The sequence below is a fragment of the Merops nubicus genome, unplaced genomic scaffold (genome assembly GCF_000691845.1).
Source record: "Merops nubicus isolate BGI_N331 unplaced genomic scaffold, ASM69184v1 scaffold20794, whole genome shotgun sequence".
NCBI lineage: Eukaryota > Metazoa > Chordata > Aves > Coraciiformes > Meropidae > Merops > Merops nubicus.
The window spans coordinates 61781-76640 of NW_008606721.1; the positions used below are offsets into that span (position 1 = coordinate 61781).

At 42.0% G+C, this 14860-nt stretch overlaps 1 protein-coding gene across 1 annotated transcript in view; it reads right to left on the bottom strand.

Moving 5' to 3' along the window:
• LOC103772420 (transcriptional activator GLI3-like) overlaps window positions 1-14860 on the bottom strand; it is a 187193-nt gene that overhangs the window by 54369 nt on the left and 117964 nt on the right. The window contains 2 exon segments of the mRNA XM_008939750.1: window positions 5717-5863; window positions 10872-11077. Of these exon segments, the coding sequence (XP_008937998.1) occupies window positions 5717-5863; window positions 10872-11077 (353 nt within the window).

Consider the following 14860-nt stretch of genomic DNA (forward strand, 5'->3'; position numbering starts at 1 on the left):
AGTTAAATTTCTGTATTCACAACTGAGAGGCATCCTGTCCTACTGATGGCCACGTAAGAACAGCTTTAAATGTGATTCTCAGGAGTGAATTCTTATGGATCTGAAGTCTAGTTTTGAATCTGTACAACTACAAAGGAATTTCTGCTTATTTGGTAAACTTGTTACAAGCCTGCTAAACATGGACTGATGGCTACTGTTACTAACTAGATACAGAGTGCGTAGGTTTGATCAAAAAGTGCAGTGGTGGTGAAGAATACTAGCACCTGAACACCTCTCCTTTGAAGCTAGACTGGGCAATAAAAGCAGGAGATGACAGCTGTGTTTTGATGCCTCTGTGATCAGACACCATTTACTTTCCATGCCACAGCTGCCCAAGCAGACTCGGCAGCACTCCAGCCCGCATCTCAGAGGGGAGTGGACAAGCATTACTGACAACTGTTCTTGACAACAAAGCTCTTACCATCCTGGAGAGAGGCACGGTCACCCTCCACAGATCACACAGGAGGGCAGTTCACACTCCCTGCAGTGCCCTGCGGATGCTCAGAAACTGCAACGACTCCCCGCCTCCTCTTTGCCCTTCTGAACTGACCTGGTCTCCTTTACCCCTTGCCTAACTCACACCACAGCTCTTGTAAGAGGCCCCTCTCCACCCACCACTCATTAAACCTCCCCCTTGCCTGCCAGTTGCTGCCAGGACATCTCTGTCCCTGCTCTGCAGGGATTGCACCAGATCTGTGGCCAGAGATGGAGGAAGATGCTTCTTCCAGCTGTGAGGTGCAGTAATCTTGAGCTTCCTCTTCTCCAGGCAGTGCCTGTCTCAGGCCCCACCCAGACCTGGGAATTCAACAGTCACCTCCATTTACCTGGGATGAGAACAACCTCCTACGGGCCAAAAGTCTCCTGCAAAAAAGGAGAGACTTATTTCTGCTTCACAGCAGGAGCCAACGGCTCAGGCCAAGCAGGAGCTGTACAGAGTCTGACCACAGGAGAGAGGGATTCACTTCAAGGGAGGTCACGACTTACAGAACTGAAAATAACAATTAAACGGAATTACTGTTTTTTCAGATCTTCATGGTTTAATTAGGTTTCACATGCCTAAAAAGTCTTAAGCATGAGCTGACCACTCATTACACTGCACGACATTTGTTGGCACATTCATTTAGTGTAACATCAGTCTTAGTATGTTACTATAAAAAGGAATAGGTCACAATTTGACAGTGCCTCTGAACACTAAACCAAACTTTTCAGCCTTGCCCAGGCATTTATTTTAAAATAAATACACTTCAGTGTTTATTTAGCAATCTGAAATGTTCATATGCTCACAGTATTCTCCCACCAAAGTATTACATTCCCTGCTTGATAATGCTTTAAAACCAAAAAAAGCAGGAGCACTGGTTCACTAAAAATCCATTTAGTCCTGTGCAAGTGCAGAAAAAAAACCATCAGCTTAGGCAAAGCATGCAAATGGAAGCTGACAGTGAAGATTTGTTTAGGAATGTCACCTTTTTGGAGTAGACACTATAGTAATAAAAAAATCAGTACTTGATAGCAAAGACTTGAGTGTGCCAACAAAAAATCCAGCAGGTGTCAGAAGAAAAGATCTTATTCCTGGAGTGGAGATCAATTCTAAAATAACAGATATCTATCTCCATCATAAATTTCAAAAATGGAATATGCCATCCAGCAAATTTGCCCATGAATTTTATTTCTGAGTTGAAGTTTTTAGCATTGCTTAATCATTTATAAGGCAATCTTCAGACATGTATCATTTATTCCATCCCTTTAAATCAAACTTCATCAAACCTTTTTTTATCCCATCCCTTTAAATGAAACTTCTTTGAACCTGTTCAGGCACTAGTTTTTGTTGAAAGCCATGAACATGGGACGTTTGTTTTGTTTTTTACATCAAAGCTTTTTTTCTTTTGTTCTTTTTCTTCTGGTTTCTACTCACAGATATGTAAACTTTGTTTTCACTTGATGGAAGTTTGTCATGAATTTTATCTTAGTTTTCAAAATGGTAAACCTGTCATCAGTATGAAAAGGTATGGTCTTGCTACTCCACCCTCATTCTCCAACTGTGCCTGAAAATCAGAAACCAGTCCAAAGCTTCTCACATTGGCTTAATTCTTCAGGCTGGCCAAATCCTTTGTGTCAATTGGGTTGCTATCAGTATCTCTAATGATGAAAGGGGTAGGTCAATGCTGAGCATCTTTGAAAAACCTCCCATACTGAGTGAGCACAGGGAACAGTTAATCAGATTGAGGATATTAATAGTCTCAGGGTGAATCCAGAAACCTCAGGGAACATGCTTGCCTTCCACACGAGCATCATTTAAAATCAGAGTACAACATATTCCCCAAGTCAAAAAAGCAAGTATCAAACCCAAAAGGCTGTGATTTTTGGAATTAAATTTAAGTGTTTAAAAGACAGTTTTGGCATACAGTGCCTTTACAGCCACAAAGAATGTCAGTTGTTGCTACCGTGGTACTGTCAATACCCACCTACTCCCCTCCTAGTCACTCTGATCTAACACTTAAAGGCAGCACATCTGACGCCTTTAGATCAAGAAAGAAGACAGGAAGCTTTGTTCAGGGATTCTAGCCACCAAAACTGCAGAAAAGCTTTATAGCAGCAAAGAAACTTCTGGCCCACTTTGCGTGCCACGCAGGACAGGATGAGGAAAAATGACAATCAGGCATATACAATCTTGTCCTTATTGTTCCACAATGTACCAGACAGTTCATGGACAGTGGAGTTCAGCGCTTCAAGAAGCCTCCTGCTCTTTAGGAGAGATTTAACTTTCTGATTAATGTGCATCTCCCACTCTTATCACCCTCATTTTAAAACCAGTTTTTCATCACCACAGAGCAAAACAAAAGGCCCAAAACTGCACAAACTGTATGCAACAAACTTTTGTGCCCAGTGCATGCTGGTGTTGGAGTTGTTATTCGTACTACAAGAGGGGGTAAGGATGCCAAATTACTGTGCTAGATGCCATGTAAACACACAATTAGGGGACAGACTTGCTTCACAAAAGAAAAACAATGTCTTGCTTGTATCTATTTGGTCATTGTGTGGAATAAATGAACAGCAGCCTTTGAGTGAATTGAGTCAACTTGCTCAGAATTTGATAGCAGATAATGAGGGAAACGACCATTCTCTCTTCTGTTTCCTTTGACAAGACTGGGCAAAGGAGAAAGAGTACTTTTAAGATCACCAGACAAACCCTTAAGAAAAAGATCCAAACAAATGGCATTGCTTTGCATTGATCACTGTACTTTGTTATTAAATGCAAACATGGGCCTTCTTATTGTTTTTGTTTAAAAAAAAAAAACAAACTTAATATCAGCTTCCTGCTAATTGTTTTGTTCTTGTTTCTAATCTAAAATTCTGACAAAGAAGAAAGGGGTTTTCTTTAGCATGATGAATGATAGGACATTCAGATTTCTACTTAATGACAATTAATTTACTGTATACCCATGCAAGTTAAGATAGTTTTAATTAGTTTTTACAAAGTAAAAGGGTAACTTCATACTCTATTTAGATAAAAGCAGCTATTGCCTGACTAAACACATTCTCATCAAATACAGAAGGTGAGCTGAGTGACCTTACTACGATTCACTCTTATTTTCATTCTCTATTTACTGTTTAAAAATAACCCATTTGCATAATAGTGCTACACATTTTTTGTCTTTAACTCTGAAATAATCCCTAATTGAAAAGTCGCTGCTATAATGAATCTCAAATGTGTGATCTTATTTTTTAAAAACAAACACAAAACAAATTAGAGAGCTCATTTCAAATAAAGCAGAGCTAAAGCTGGTGACAGCAAATATCCTTATTACAGATACTGTTTAGGTACCTTTTAGGAATGGGATGAAGTTATGGGCAAAGGTCAAAACATCTTCTCCTAAGTAATAAGTGAATAACATTCTTGGGATGCAAAATCTGTAACCCTACGTAGATGACAGCAGACACCATCTCGCCTAACACGAGGATCCTTTGTCCAAATGCCATTATTTGTGTGAGTACTGCAATGTCTTCTGTCTTTCTGAAGTTTTTTGGCATACCTCTGGGTAGCTATCTTCCTACAGACTGAACAGACCCATTTCATCAAGTCTGATTTGGTACTGCTACCAAATGTACGTAGAAACTGTCTCCCAGAAAGACCCAAAACCACTGAAAGTATAAAATAACTCTGCTCATTGCAGGAGGGGATGGACTAGACCTTTAAAGGTCACTCCAACCCAAGCTACTCTACAACTGTATGATCCCTTTACTTCAGTGAAGTCATGTCCATTCATTCAAGCTGGGGACTTGTCCTTGCAACTGGAACATAGTAGCAGATTTACATCACCTGAACCATGCAGAACATAGTTTCGATTCTGCAAGGTATTATTAATATGAATCAAATACATTAGGAGTGTACCTTGTCTCTCCTTATTCCTCTCAAAATCCAAATCAAGAAGTTAGCATATTCTTAAACTTTCAAGCACTGAAGCCTACACATTAATTTCTGATTTAAGTACAGACTACTTGTGTGGGTTTATTATGATTGTGAAGTGGGTTCAATGTACATTACATTACTGTAAAATCACTATGAATGCTACCAGTGCAGTGAGACTGGTAACAGAAACTGAACTAAAAAAATCTTCACTACCAAGATAATAGAATTAAAATAGATTCCCTGCTCAGTTCCACACAATCTGTCCTGCCTGACCCTTGTAGAAATTGCTGGCCATTCAGCTACTTCACACTCCCAGGCATGTATTCTGCAGAGGTAGCTACCTACATTCCCATGTGTTCCAGTGGTGAACTTCCCAGCTCCCACACTCTTTGAGATCAGCAGCTATGGCATGCAGCCAATAGCAGAGAAGAAGAAACTGCATGCTTACAAAGATTTTCAAAAGCTGTGGGACACCAAGGTGCTTTAATGTTATTGTATTGCTCTGTACTATCAAGCAAGAGTCAACAGTCACCACCTTTTCTCGTCACCACCTTTTATTTCCCTTGTTGGAAGGAACTGAGTACATCCCAAGAAGCATGTAAGCTTCTTGTGACTAAAGGGGAATGCTCTGCATAATCCCTTCTGGCTGATCAAAAGCAGCAGTAGTGAGCAGTTTGGAATGGGGTGTTCTCTTTTCCTCCTTCACCAGAGAACTGAAGACAGATTAGAGGTCTGAAAGATGCTGAATTGTGTCAAGAAGCCTCTTAATATTTGGGAAAACTAAGTAGATCCTTGAGAATTCAGCAAACTGCTTTTCCTTAGAAGTGATCTCAAAGTCTATCCATCTACGATACACAACCTGTAAGTATGGCTACCACTCTGTAAAAAGGAAAGGAGCATGCTCTCCTAACAGAAAACCAGATGTAAACCTTTTATTAACCGACAGCTCATCAGGGAAATACACACTTTAACAATGAGAGTGAGTTACTGTTTGTGAATAGAAAAGAGTATTTTCAAAAGCACTCCAGCCCTGCTGGAAATAAAACCTGTTTTCAGGAGCAGTCCTCTACTTTCTGGGTTTCAAAGTTTACTTTCAGACTTGACGTAACCCTTGTACATTTGGCAGGCAATGCTTTGGCCCTTCAGCCTCCTGAGGAAGCTTACGCTGACTCCCACTTCATCTGTGTGGAGGCCTTTTGGGTCAGAGCAGGAACAACCCATGTGGTTCCCTTTGAAGGAGTGTCTAAAATTCTAGAAATGGCCACTTACTGTCCATGGCATGAAGATATTCCATGTGAAGAGCACCAGCTCCTGCCGTGGCAGCTGAAGGGATGATGTCCGCGTAGGGGCTGCGCTGGCCTGCCAACAGAGCCATCTGATGGTAGTACTCAGCTGGGCTGACACCAGCATGTGGAGCTAAAAGCACAACAGAAAAAGCACCATTAATGACGTCAGATAAACCAGAGGGGAAGTTTGGTCACGTTGCTGGTTTCTCTGGCTATTAAAGCAGCTTGTTTATTTTTTTTACTGTAATGCAATGTCTGCAGTATGCCACCACCAGTCAATGGATTCCAACCAACGATGCTGCAAAGGCACCATTCAAAAAAACAGCAAGGCATAAAATACTAATGAGCTCAGTGATCTCATATTTTTATATTTATTATGAAGTGATCCAAAAAGGGACAGTCTGACAGCAATGGAAACTACTATGATTTATCCAGTGACATAAAAAAAGCAGAAAAAACCTTCCTACAGCTTTATTCCCATCTACCTCATTCCTAGCCCCAAGGACTAAGGTAACAAGATGACTAAAGTTCCAGAAAGTTTCTGGAGTCTCTGCTTAGAGGACCAGAAGATTTTCACTCACAGTGGCAGTGTGTGTGTAAGTTTAGGAGTAAACTAGGAAAAAGCATGTTTTCAGGACAAATACTAGCTATCCATGAACAACACAGGGCCATCCCATCCTTCAAAGTTCGTATGAAAGTGTACAAACCACAGACCAGATAGGCTCTACACCCCGTCAGTGACATTATGAGTGATGCAGACCTCTGATAATGCTTTGTATTAGCCCTTCTCTCCTGTAACAGTAACACATGAGCTTTCTGTTCCCCCGCAGTTTGCAAACGTGCCATAAACTAATGGGCAAATCTGGACAAACACAACAATCCACATAATTTTAATATCAGCTCAGCAGACTTCAGATGCTACAGTAAGCAGAGGGTCATTTCATGGGCTTGTGTGAGAAGTGCTCATAAAATAATCTGGGCTGCACCTCCTTGATCCTGACTCTACCCTGCTATCTGACCTGAGGTGAGCAGCCTTCCTCTCTGCTCTACAATTTGTCCCACTTGCAAAACAGTTAAAAATTCCTTACATTCTGCTCACCAGAAGATGTTACCTAGGTTTGGCTGGAACATTCTGATTTCTTTAGTGCTATGTGCTACACTCCAACACATCCTTTTTATATTCTTTCATATTATTTAATGAGATTTTTCTTTGAACCCAGCAACTGAAACTTGAATGGAAACAGAATTTTAAGCAGAAATTCTCTGAATTACCAGCTTACCCTGAATACTTACTTACACAGTATTACTAAAAAGGGTAATTTATGTTTACATCAAAGAATCTGATCCTAAATATTTGCAAACTTTAGAAGAATCAACATTTACACTAAAAGGAGGTAAACTTGGCATTAGAGTTCAGAGAAAAGTTTATTCAGCAACAGATTTCTAAAGTGCATAATCTGTCTTTATTTTCACCAAAGAAAATGGAAGAATGCACTTCCAACGTTATAATGTTAAATAGAACCAAGTTCAGGAAAGGTTCAGAAAAACAGAAGTACATCAGACAGGAACAGGAATGAAATAAAAAATGAGCAGAGATAAATGAAAGGTTATTAGGATTTTTTTTTTTCCAAATTAAAAATAGGAATAAACTCAAATAAATATAATCTACTTCAGCCACCACCACTTTCTGTGGGACAGCTAGAAAAATATTCAGACCAAATTTTAAAAGAAGAGTAACTCACACTAAATCACTGATTTAAAAGGTTTTACAGTAGTAGGCAACCATCGTATCTTTCCAGACACACTTAAAATACTTCCTGAGCTTTCTGACATAAGTGTCTGGGTTAACTAACAATAACATTGGCTGCAAACTTTAAAATGAACTCCTGCAAAAAACACCATGAGCACATAACTGCATTACTAAATGTTCCATATGCTGAGAAATGCTCTGGTGCTATTTAAAGACCATTCCTTACTACCTTCTTCAAACATAAAAAATTAGCCTACTAAATGATGTATTGCATGAAGGGTAAATGAAGGGTAAATGGGAAGACCTGCAGCCCTGAGTTTTCTCCTGTTTATTCCCTGGGTAGCTTCAGCTTTGCCCCTGCTTTTTCTATGAGGGGAGGTGTTTGATTCTGCATTGTGGGCACTGCTGAGCTTGGATTGAGCACTCTGCTCTACACCCACCCAACGACTCAGTCCTTAACCCTGCCCCAAACCCTCTGTGTTACTGAGAGGAGCCCTCAGCCACCCCCAGCCCACCGACTCTGCTGGGTAGGGTGAAGTGGCAAGACAGAAGACATTCTACCATTACTGCTGCTGTGGCAGTCATTAATTATAGCTGGCAAGACTTGTAGCGAACATGAAACTGTTCTTCGTTATGTTCCAGATTGTTTTGGCTCCCAGCCATCACCAGATCTGTGAGTCGACAGACTGAGCCCAATAGTACACTGACCTAATTATCTAACTGGCCTAAAGCAATTAGGGTAGCAAGAGAAACCTCGCTACGACTTTCAGAAGAACAATAACAACTTCCAAGGTTTCATGGTTCAAACACTATACAACTTAAGCCATGATGCCCACTGTGTTATTAGCACCTTATGTGCCTGTACCCCTTTAAATCACAGGGCAGGGGGGTGTTATTTGCATTCTAGTTGTGCCTAAGTCACGGGACTATCTGATCCCAGGAACCTACACCTAGGAAGAGCATTTCACTCTATACCTGACAGATCACATGACAAACCATGGATTCCAGAGAACAAATTTAACAGCTCTTCAATAAGTATGTTGTTTTATTGAAATATCTCTGATGGCTCTACCAAGTTACTGTGTTTTCACAAGGTGCTGCACAACACCTGGGCTGTGGTAACTGATCAAAGATGAGCTGTGAGCTTAGGGGAAACATGAAGGAACATGTATTTTTTAAAACTCGAAGAAAGAAGCTTAAGCTGGGAAGTTTAGCTTGTACTTATGAAAGGCTGAGGTTGTGTACACACGCAGCAATCAAAGCTCAGGGGATGAGCGTTAGGACAAAGTGTCATCTGAAAATGATGTCTCATGCCATCTGAAAGCCCTTAGGTATCCAAGGCACCTATGTGAGGCTGGCAGGTATGAGACAAGCCACTCAGCAAAAAACTGCCTTTCTGTGGTGGCAGCTGGAGTTGAGGCAAGGTATTTCACACACATGAACTGACACCAAACACCTACGTTGTAGACAGATGTATCACAGCACCACTTCTATGATGGAGTTCCAGAGCCACCTGGTAACATACGAGTGTCTGTATTTGGGTGAAGTGAATAGTCCTCCAAGGCTCCACTGACTACACTACCAAGAGCTCACTGGACTATAATGGCAAAACAGCACATCAAGATCACAGACAGATTTCTATAAACTTAGAAACTAAGTTTAAACTAAACTTAGGTGCCAGAATATGGAACCAAATTCTACCCTTAGACATCCTAGAGTTTCAGAGAGATTACCACTGGCGTGGTGAATACAGAAAAGCCCTCTAGGAGATCTCTGCCTTTGTGGAATGTTAGCTGGGTGCTGGGTCAGACACCTCAGTGTATCTCAGATGATAGCACTATGTGCCTATATCTGTGGAATTGAATTCAGCGTTGTGGACCTGAGACCAAGAATGTGCACAGGTTAATGTCATATGGTTGTGGGATAGGTTGTTTCCCTCCTTCTTCTCTTTGTATTTGCAACTGAAGTATAACTTAAGCATAAATGAAATTCTGAAGGAATGTGATTTGAAGGTTACTGAAGAAAAGACAGTAAAGTGTTCTGCATATTAGCTTTGTGAAAAGCCCAAACAACTGCAAGAGTCTTCCCAATTTATGCCATTACATTATAGCTCTATCATGTTTATCCTATATCAAAAGCTCTCCGAGACAAAACATGGATTTCTGAGTATTCAAACTGTTCCTTCAAAATATATCTGGTTTTCTAATACTTCGGCTAAAATAAAAAGGGTAGAATTACCAATGCTTCATACAAGATCCGAAGTGCTGCCAGGAAAGCCCTATGTGCATGACATATACCTTGACTGACAATAGGTCATTAAAATTTATTCTCATAAGAATATGTGCCCATAACTAATGGATTAACTGTAAAGGTATATGTTCTTATAAGTGAGGATTAATTAGTTATCCGTTTGGATGGGGTGCAGCACTCATTTTTCAAATTCAGCTAAAGGCAGTTTAACTCTGTTGGGTAAGTTGCTGCATGCACTGGGAAGATCTTTCCCATAGTTAAAATAACGGTTTAATTATATTCACTTTTGTTTCCAAGTATGTTATATTTTAGCTCCCTTCAGCAAATGTTACAATTTTGAAATGTCAAACTGTTTACTCTAATGCTGAAAAACCTACTGCTAACAAGACTGAGCCTTTTTGCAACTCCACTCTTTGCTCACTTTGGCAAAATTCCCACTGAAACAAGTAGGAAACATGCCAAACCAATGGCAAGAGTGACTGCAGGAGTTCGCTTCAACCCAAATGACCTGGAAAGTGATAGCCATGGTCACACCAAGACCTAAAGCCTTGATATCTCAAGTATCCTGCCCATCATTTAAACCAGAGGGGCCAGTCCTGATCATCAGTATCACTCCATTTGGCCATATCATTGGCTAGGGCAAAGTGAAATAATTCTACATAACTTGAATAGACTAAATATAACAAGTCAGTGTATGCTTTACATGATTGAAAAATACTGTTTAATTAAGAAGCCTTTCACACCCAAAGAACTCCATGGCATACACTGACCTACACTCATGAAGAATCTGGCTCAATTCAGTGCAGATACAGTGGATTTCTTGAGAGACCATAATCACACCCTGGGTCAGCTCCACAAACAAAAGATATCCCAAGCAAGACATACACCACCCTTCCAGCTTCAATTTTGAATGAGGCAGGGCTTTTTTTTTTTCTTCCCTTCTCCCTGAAGTTTCAGCATTTGTGAGATGTACAAATGAGCTGTGATCGGCTGATGAAGTATTGAAACATTTATGACATAATGAATATGTCTGACAAACCTGATGAAGCTGCTTTGAACAAGGGGGAAAAATGCTGACAAGATTAATATAACTTAAGTTGCTACAATGACAGAAAACAGGAAGCCTGGCTTAACCCACCGTCTGTTGGGCTGAGTCCGCGGGCTGCCGAGATCATGGAAAGGGATGGGCTGCTGTGCAGGGACCTGATGTAGTCCATGTAGGGGTTAATGTATGGGTGAGGGGTGCTGAAGGGAGACTCGGATGTTGCAGCAGGATTTCGGTGAGGAGAAATTCTAAGGAATGGAAGCTCTGAGTATGTCGGGCTGCTAGATAAGGCAGAAGGCCTGGAAGAAAACAGACAGAAAAAAAAACAAATAAAACCCAGCCAGGTTATCTATACAATAAAGAAAAATACTGTAAGGGTAACATTCATTTCTTGAAAAATAACAATTGAGTTTCACACGTCATAACTTCCACTGAAGTTAACTGCCTGGAAAGAAAAAGGATAGGAAATTAATTCTTCACTGTAGCCATTATTAGCAACATTTTCCTGATCAATTTTAACATGAGTTTATATTTGGTTTAATCTTTATATCCCTCAATATCCTTTCCCCATGGAGTTCAGCAGAAAATCACTTTAATTAGTGTGGAATATGCACCCTGCATACCACACATTAATTCTTGATGCAGTATGGAAGAAATACTGAGATGCTGAATCATTTACATCGCCAAAACCACAAAGCTGTTGGAAAAGAGTTTTGAGAGCTACACTGTGCCCACTCCTTCCCTTTGCCAGCTTACTCCTCCTGAAGTGCAAGACTGCACGTTTATATAGAAGACATTTCAGAAGACCCAAACTTTGCAAGCCATTAAGACAGCCAAGTCCTCTGCAGCGTTTTTTTGGTTGATGTTCTTTCCCATGAAAAACACAGAGCTTGGTGGCAAAGGAAGAAAGGCTGCTGCAGATGTTTGTTTTTCGCATTGCACCAGAGACCGAAGCCTTTAATGAGACCATATTAATTAACCACCTCATTCTTGCCAAGGGAAAGCCGTGGTGCCCTCTCAGGCTACGTGTGAAGCTGTGATGAACCAAGGCTGAAAGCTGAGTTCACAGCTGACAAAAGATAAGTAACCTGCCGTAACCCTCCCCATCATCCCACCCTGTCGATATGACAGCGTCTGGGCTCGGCGTGGAGACCTTTCCCTCACAGCATCCCGCCTCCAAAGGCACTGGAAAAAGCCCAAATTTCGTCAGAAGGGGTTGGAGTGCCTGCCCTTGCCAACCTGCTCTTTGGCAAAAGACAATGATTAAGCCTGTCATGCATTTGCTGTAGTCCAACTGGTTGACCCGAACTAAATGCCTTTTTGTCCCTGTTTTTCCAATTAATTTAGCATATATACAGCACAGACACAGGCAGCAGCTGTGAGAGCAGTGAGGGCAGCCTGCTCCTTTGATGCTGCTGGCCTACAAAGAATAATAAAACAAGAAATGTAATTTTTTTTCCTTTAACATACACATACTATGGTGAATGGAGATCGCTGTCGTCACCTAAAAGGCCAAGAGAATGCAAACTTACATAGGAGCCAACTCTGCCCTGCCATCAGCTTGCAAATGCAAGCATGTGAGTGGGACAAAGATCAAAGTTACACATTCCTAACACGATGCTGGCTTCCCTGCCCAAAAATCCATGAGGGCTCATAAAATCCGAGGAATAAAGATTTTTCCTGTTGTGCTTTTCTCCCTTCCCTTCCCTTCCCTTCCCTTCCCTTCCCTTCCCTTCCCTTCCGCAGCTTTCTGCAGGCTAAACCTGTTCACCCTTCCTGTATGAAATTCCCTCCTAGCCCCCAAGTTTGTTGGAGAGTTGCACTGTGTGCTAGCAGTAAGTACCAGCAATGTAATCATTCCTTTGGCACTTGAGCAAGTGACCCACACGAAGCCCAGCCACTTCCAGCTCCACCTTCACTGCATTTAAAACACACTGAGAAGCTGGAACCAGCAGCCGTTTTTCACCACAGTGCAAAACAAGCATCTCCTTTCCTCTGAGCACTTTTTCTCTGTGTGGTTCTGAAGCACCTTTGTTTCACAGTGGGAACACAGCTTTTCTCTTGTTGGCTCTGTGAAGCTCAGCCAGCCATGAAGCATTTGCTGTCTCGGGGTTCCCTGTCAGGCTGAGTTTGGAAGGCAGGAGCCTTAAAACTCGCAGTGATGTAGGAAGCAAAAATACAACAGCTGGATATCACATTACAGAGTACATCTGCCATCCTGGCAGTGAGGGAAATACAGTAGTATGACAAATTTCACGGGAGAGGAACAAATAAACTAAGTTTAGATGTTCTTCTACAAGACACTCTTTCTAACGTGATCTCAACCCAGACAGAGTCTGAACCCTGAAGAGCGTGCAGGCGGGCAGGAGCCCTGGCTTTATCTGCTGCACATCGAAGAGAAAACTGTTCAAAAGCTTTTGCAAGAAGGCTGCAAGTCTGTCTCGGCCTCGGCGACTCCCTCTGCAGCTGGCCAGCCGCCAGCCGCTGCCGCAGGAGCGAGATAAAGAGCCAGGCTGTCAGCTTCTCCCTCCAGATCCAACCGCAGCCAGCCAAGGACACTGGGACTCAGCCACACCTCCTCCTCCTCAGCTCTCCCTCTTCCTCTCTCTGCTCCTCTGAGCACCTCGGTTTTCCAAACTGTACTATCAGGGGCAGAAATAAGGAGTCATCAGATTCCATGTAAAATTCCCAGCTCTGGACTCTAATGTTTACTAAACTCTCACCAACATCTGATCTAACATGCTGCTAACTTCTCCACTCACTCCTAGCCTGGTCTCTTCTCACTCCTCCGTGTTTCCAGACCCTCCTTACCCTACAGTCTCATTTTCCCTCACACTGTTGGAGCCCTCCTGATTTATACCAATAAATATCATAAATTCTTCCCATCCTCTTCCTCTACGACTAAGTTTTGCTATGGATATCCATCACAAATATTGTTTAGCTCCCTCCTTCAAACAAAAATGTGACTTTTAGAAAGGGTGCAGCCAAACACACTATTAGCTGTTGCTTTACAAGCTCTCTGTGTACCATTGAAGAATGACTTTTGTCCTTAAACAGCAAGAATGGCTCTGCAGACACCCCTTCAGTGACAAGCAAACTCAATCTCCAGATGGGGGTGGCAGTCCACCCCCAACATAATGTTTTCCTGCCTTGGATCTGAGGCTGGTTCATGGGCTGCAACAAGGCTTCAGCATGGGAAAAGGCAGGAATATTTTCAGTGATACTGCTTGAAACTTTATGCCTCACCTGTAAATCACAGAAAGGCAGAACTTGCCCTGCATCCTCTCCCACACAGGGGTTTTCCTGTCCCAAGACATACTCAGAGCCCTAAGGCTTCCTTCAGAGAGGGAGTGAAGCAGATGCACACCCTCTTCTGAATCAGGATCTTTTGTGTCTGCTCCCAGAGATCCTGCAAACTCGACTCAAATTTAATACAAAGCCTATTCTACTTTCAATACTTATTTGAAGCTGGAGGTCTCTGGGTTTAGGAGTAAAAGAGATCCTATGGCTGTGTTTTAGCACTGCAATTTTTAACCTGGCACATTACGCTGATTTTATTATTTTCTCAGGAACCTTGATTACATCTACGCCCCTGATGTAAAAGAGCAACAGCAGAGAACAGGCCCAGCTGTGAAAGCATCTCCTCCTTTCTGTCCAGACTGCCTTCCTGCTAAGGTGCCAAAATACCTTACTTCTATATCATAAAATACCAGCTTTCATATCTAACACAGGTCTTCCCACTCCCCACCCATCTGCAGCCTGCCAGCTTCTCCCTGTCCCAGCGCTGATGCTCTGGAGAATCTCAGCTACTCAGCAGGAGAACTGCGTGCACGTGCCGAGGCACTCAGACCAGAGTGAGGGCAAACAGGTGTATCTGTTCCTATTACTCATGATGCTTTTATTGACAAATCATGCAGAGGTGTCTGCACCATCTAAAAAACTTACGTGATCACAGTAGTTCAGCAGCTGCGAGCAGCATCAGATGGATGGCAAATCACAAAAGGTGTAAAGCCACTCTTCTTTTAGTTCTTTTTCTGACCACTGCTGAAACACAGGTGAGCTGGCTGGTGGATTTCCGTTTT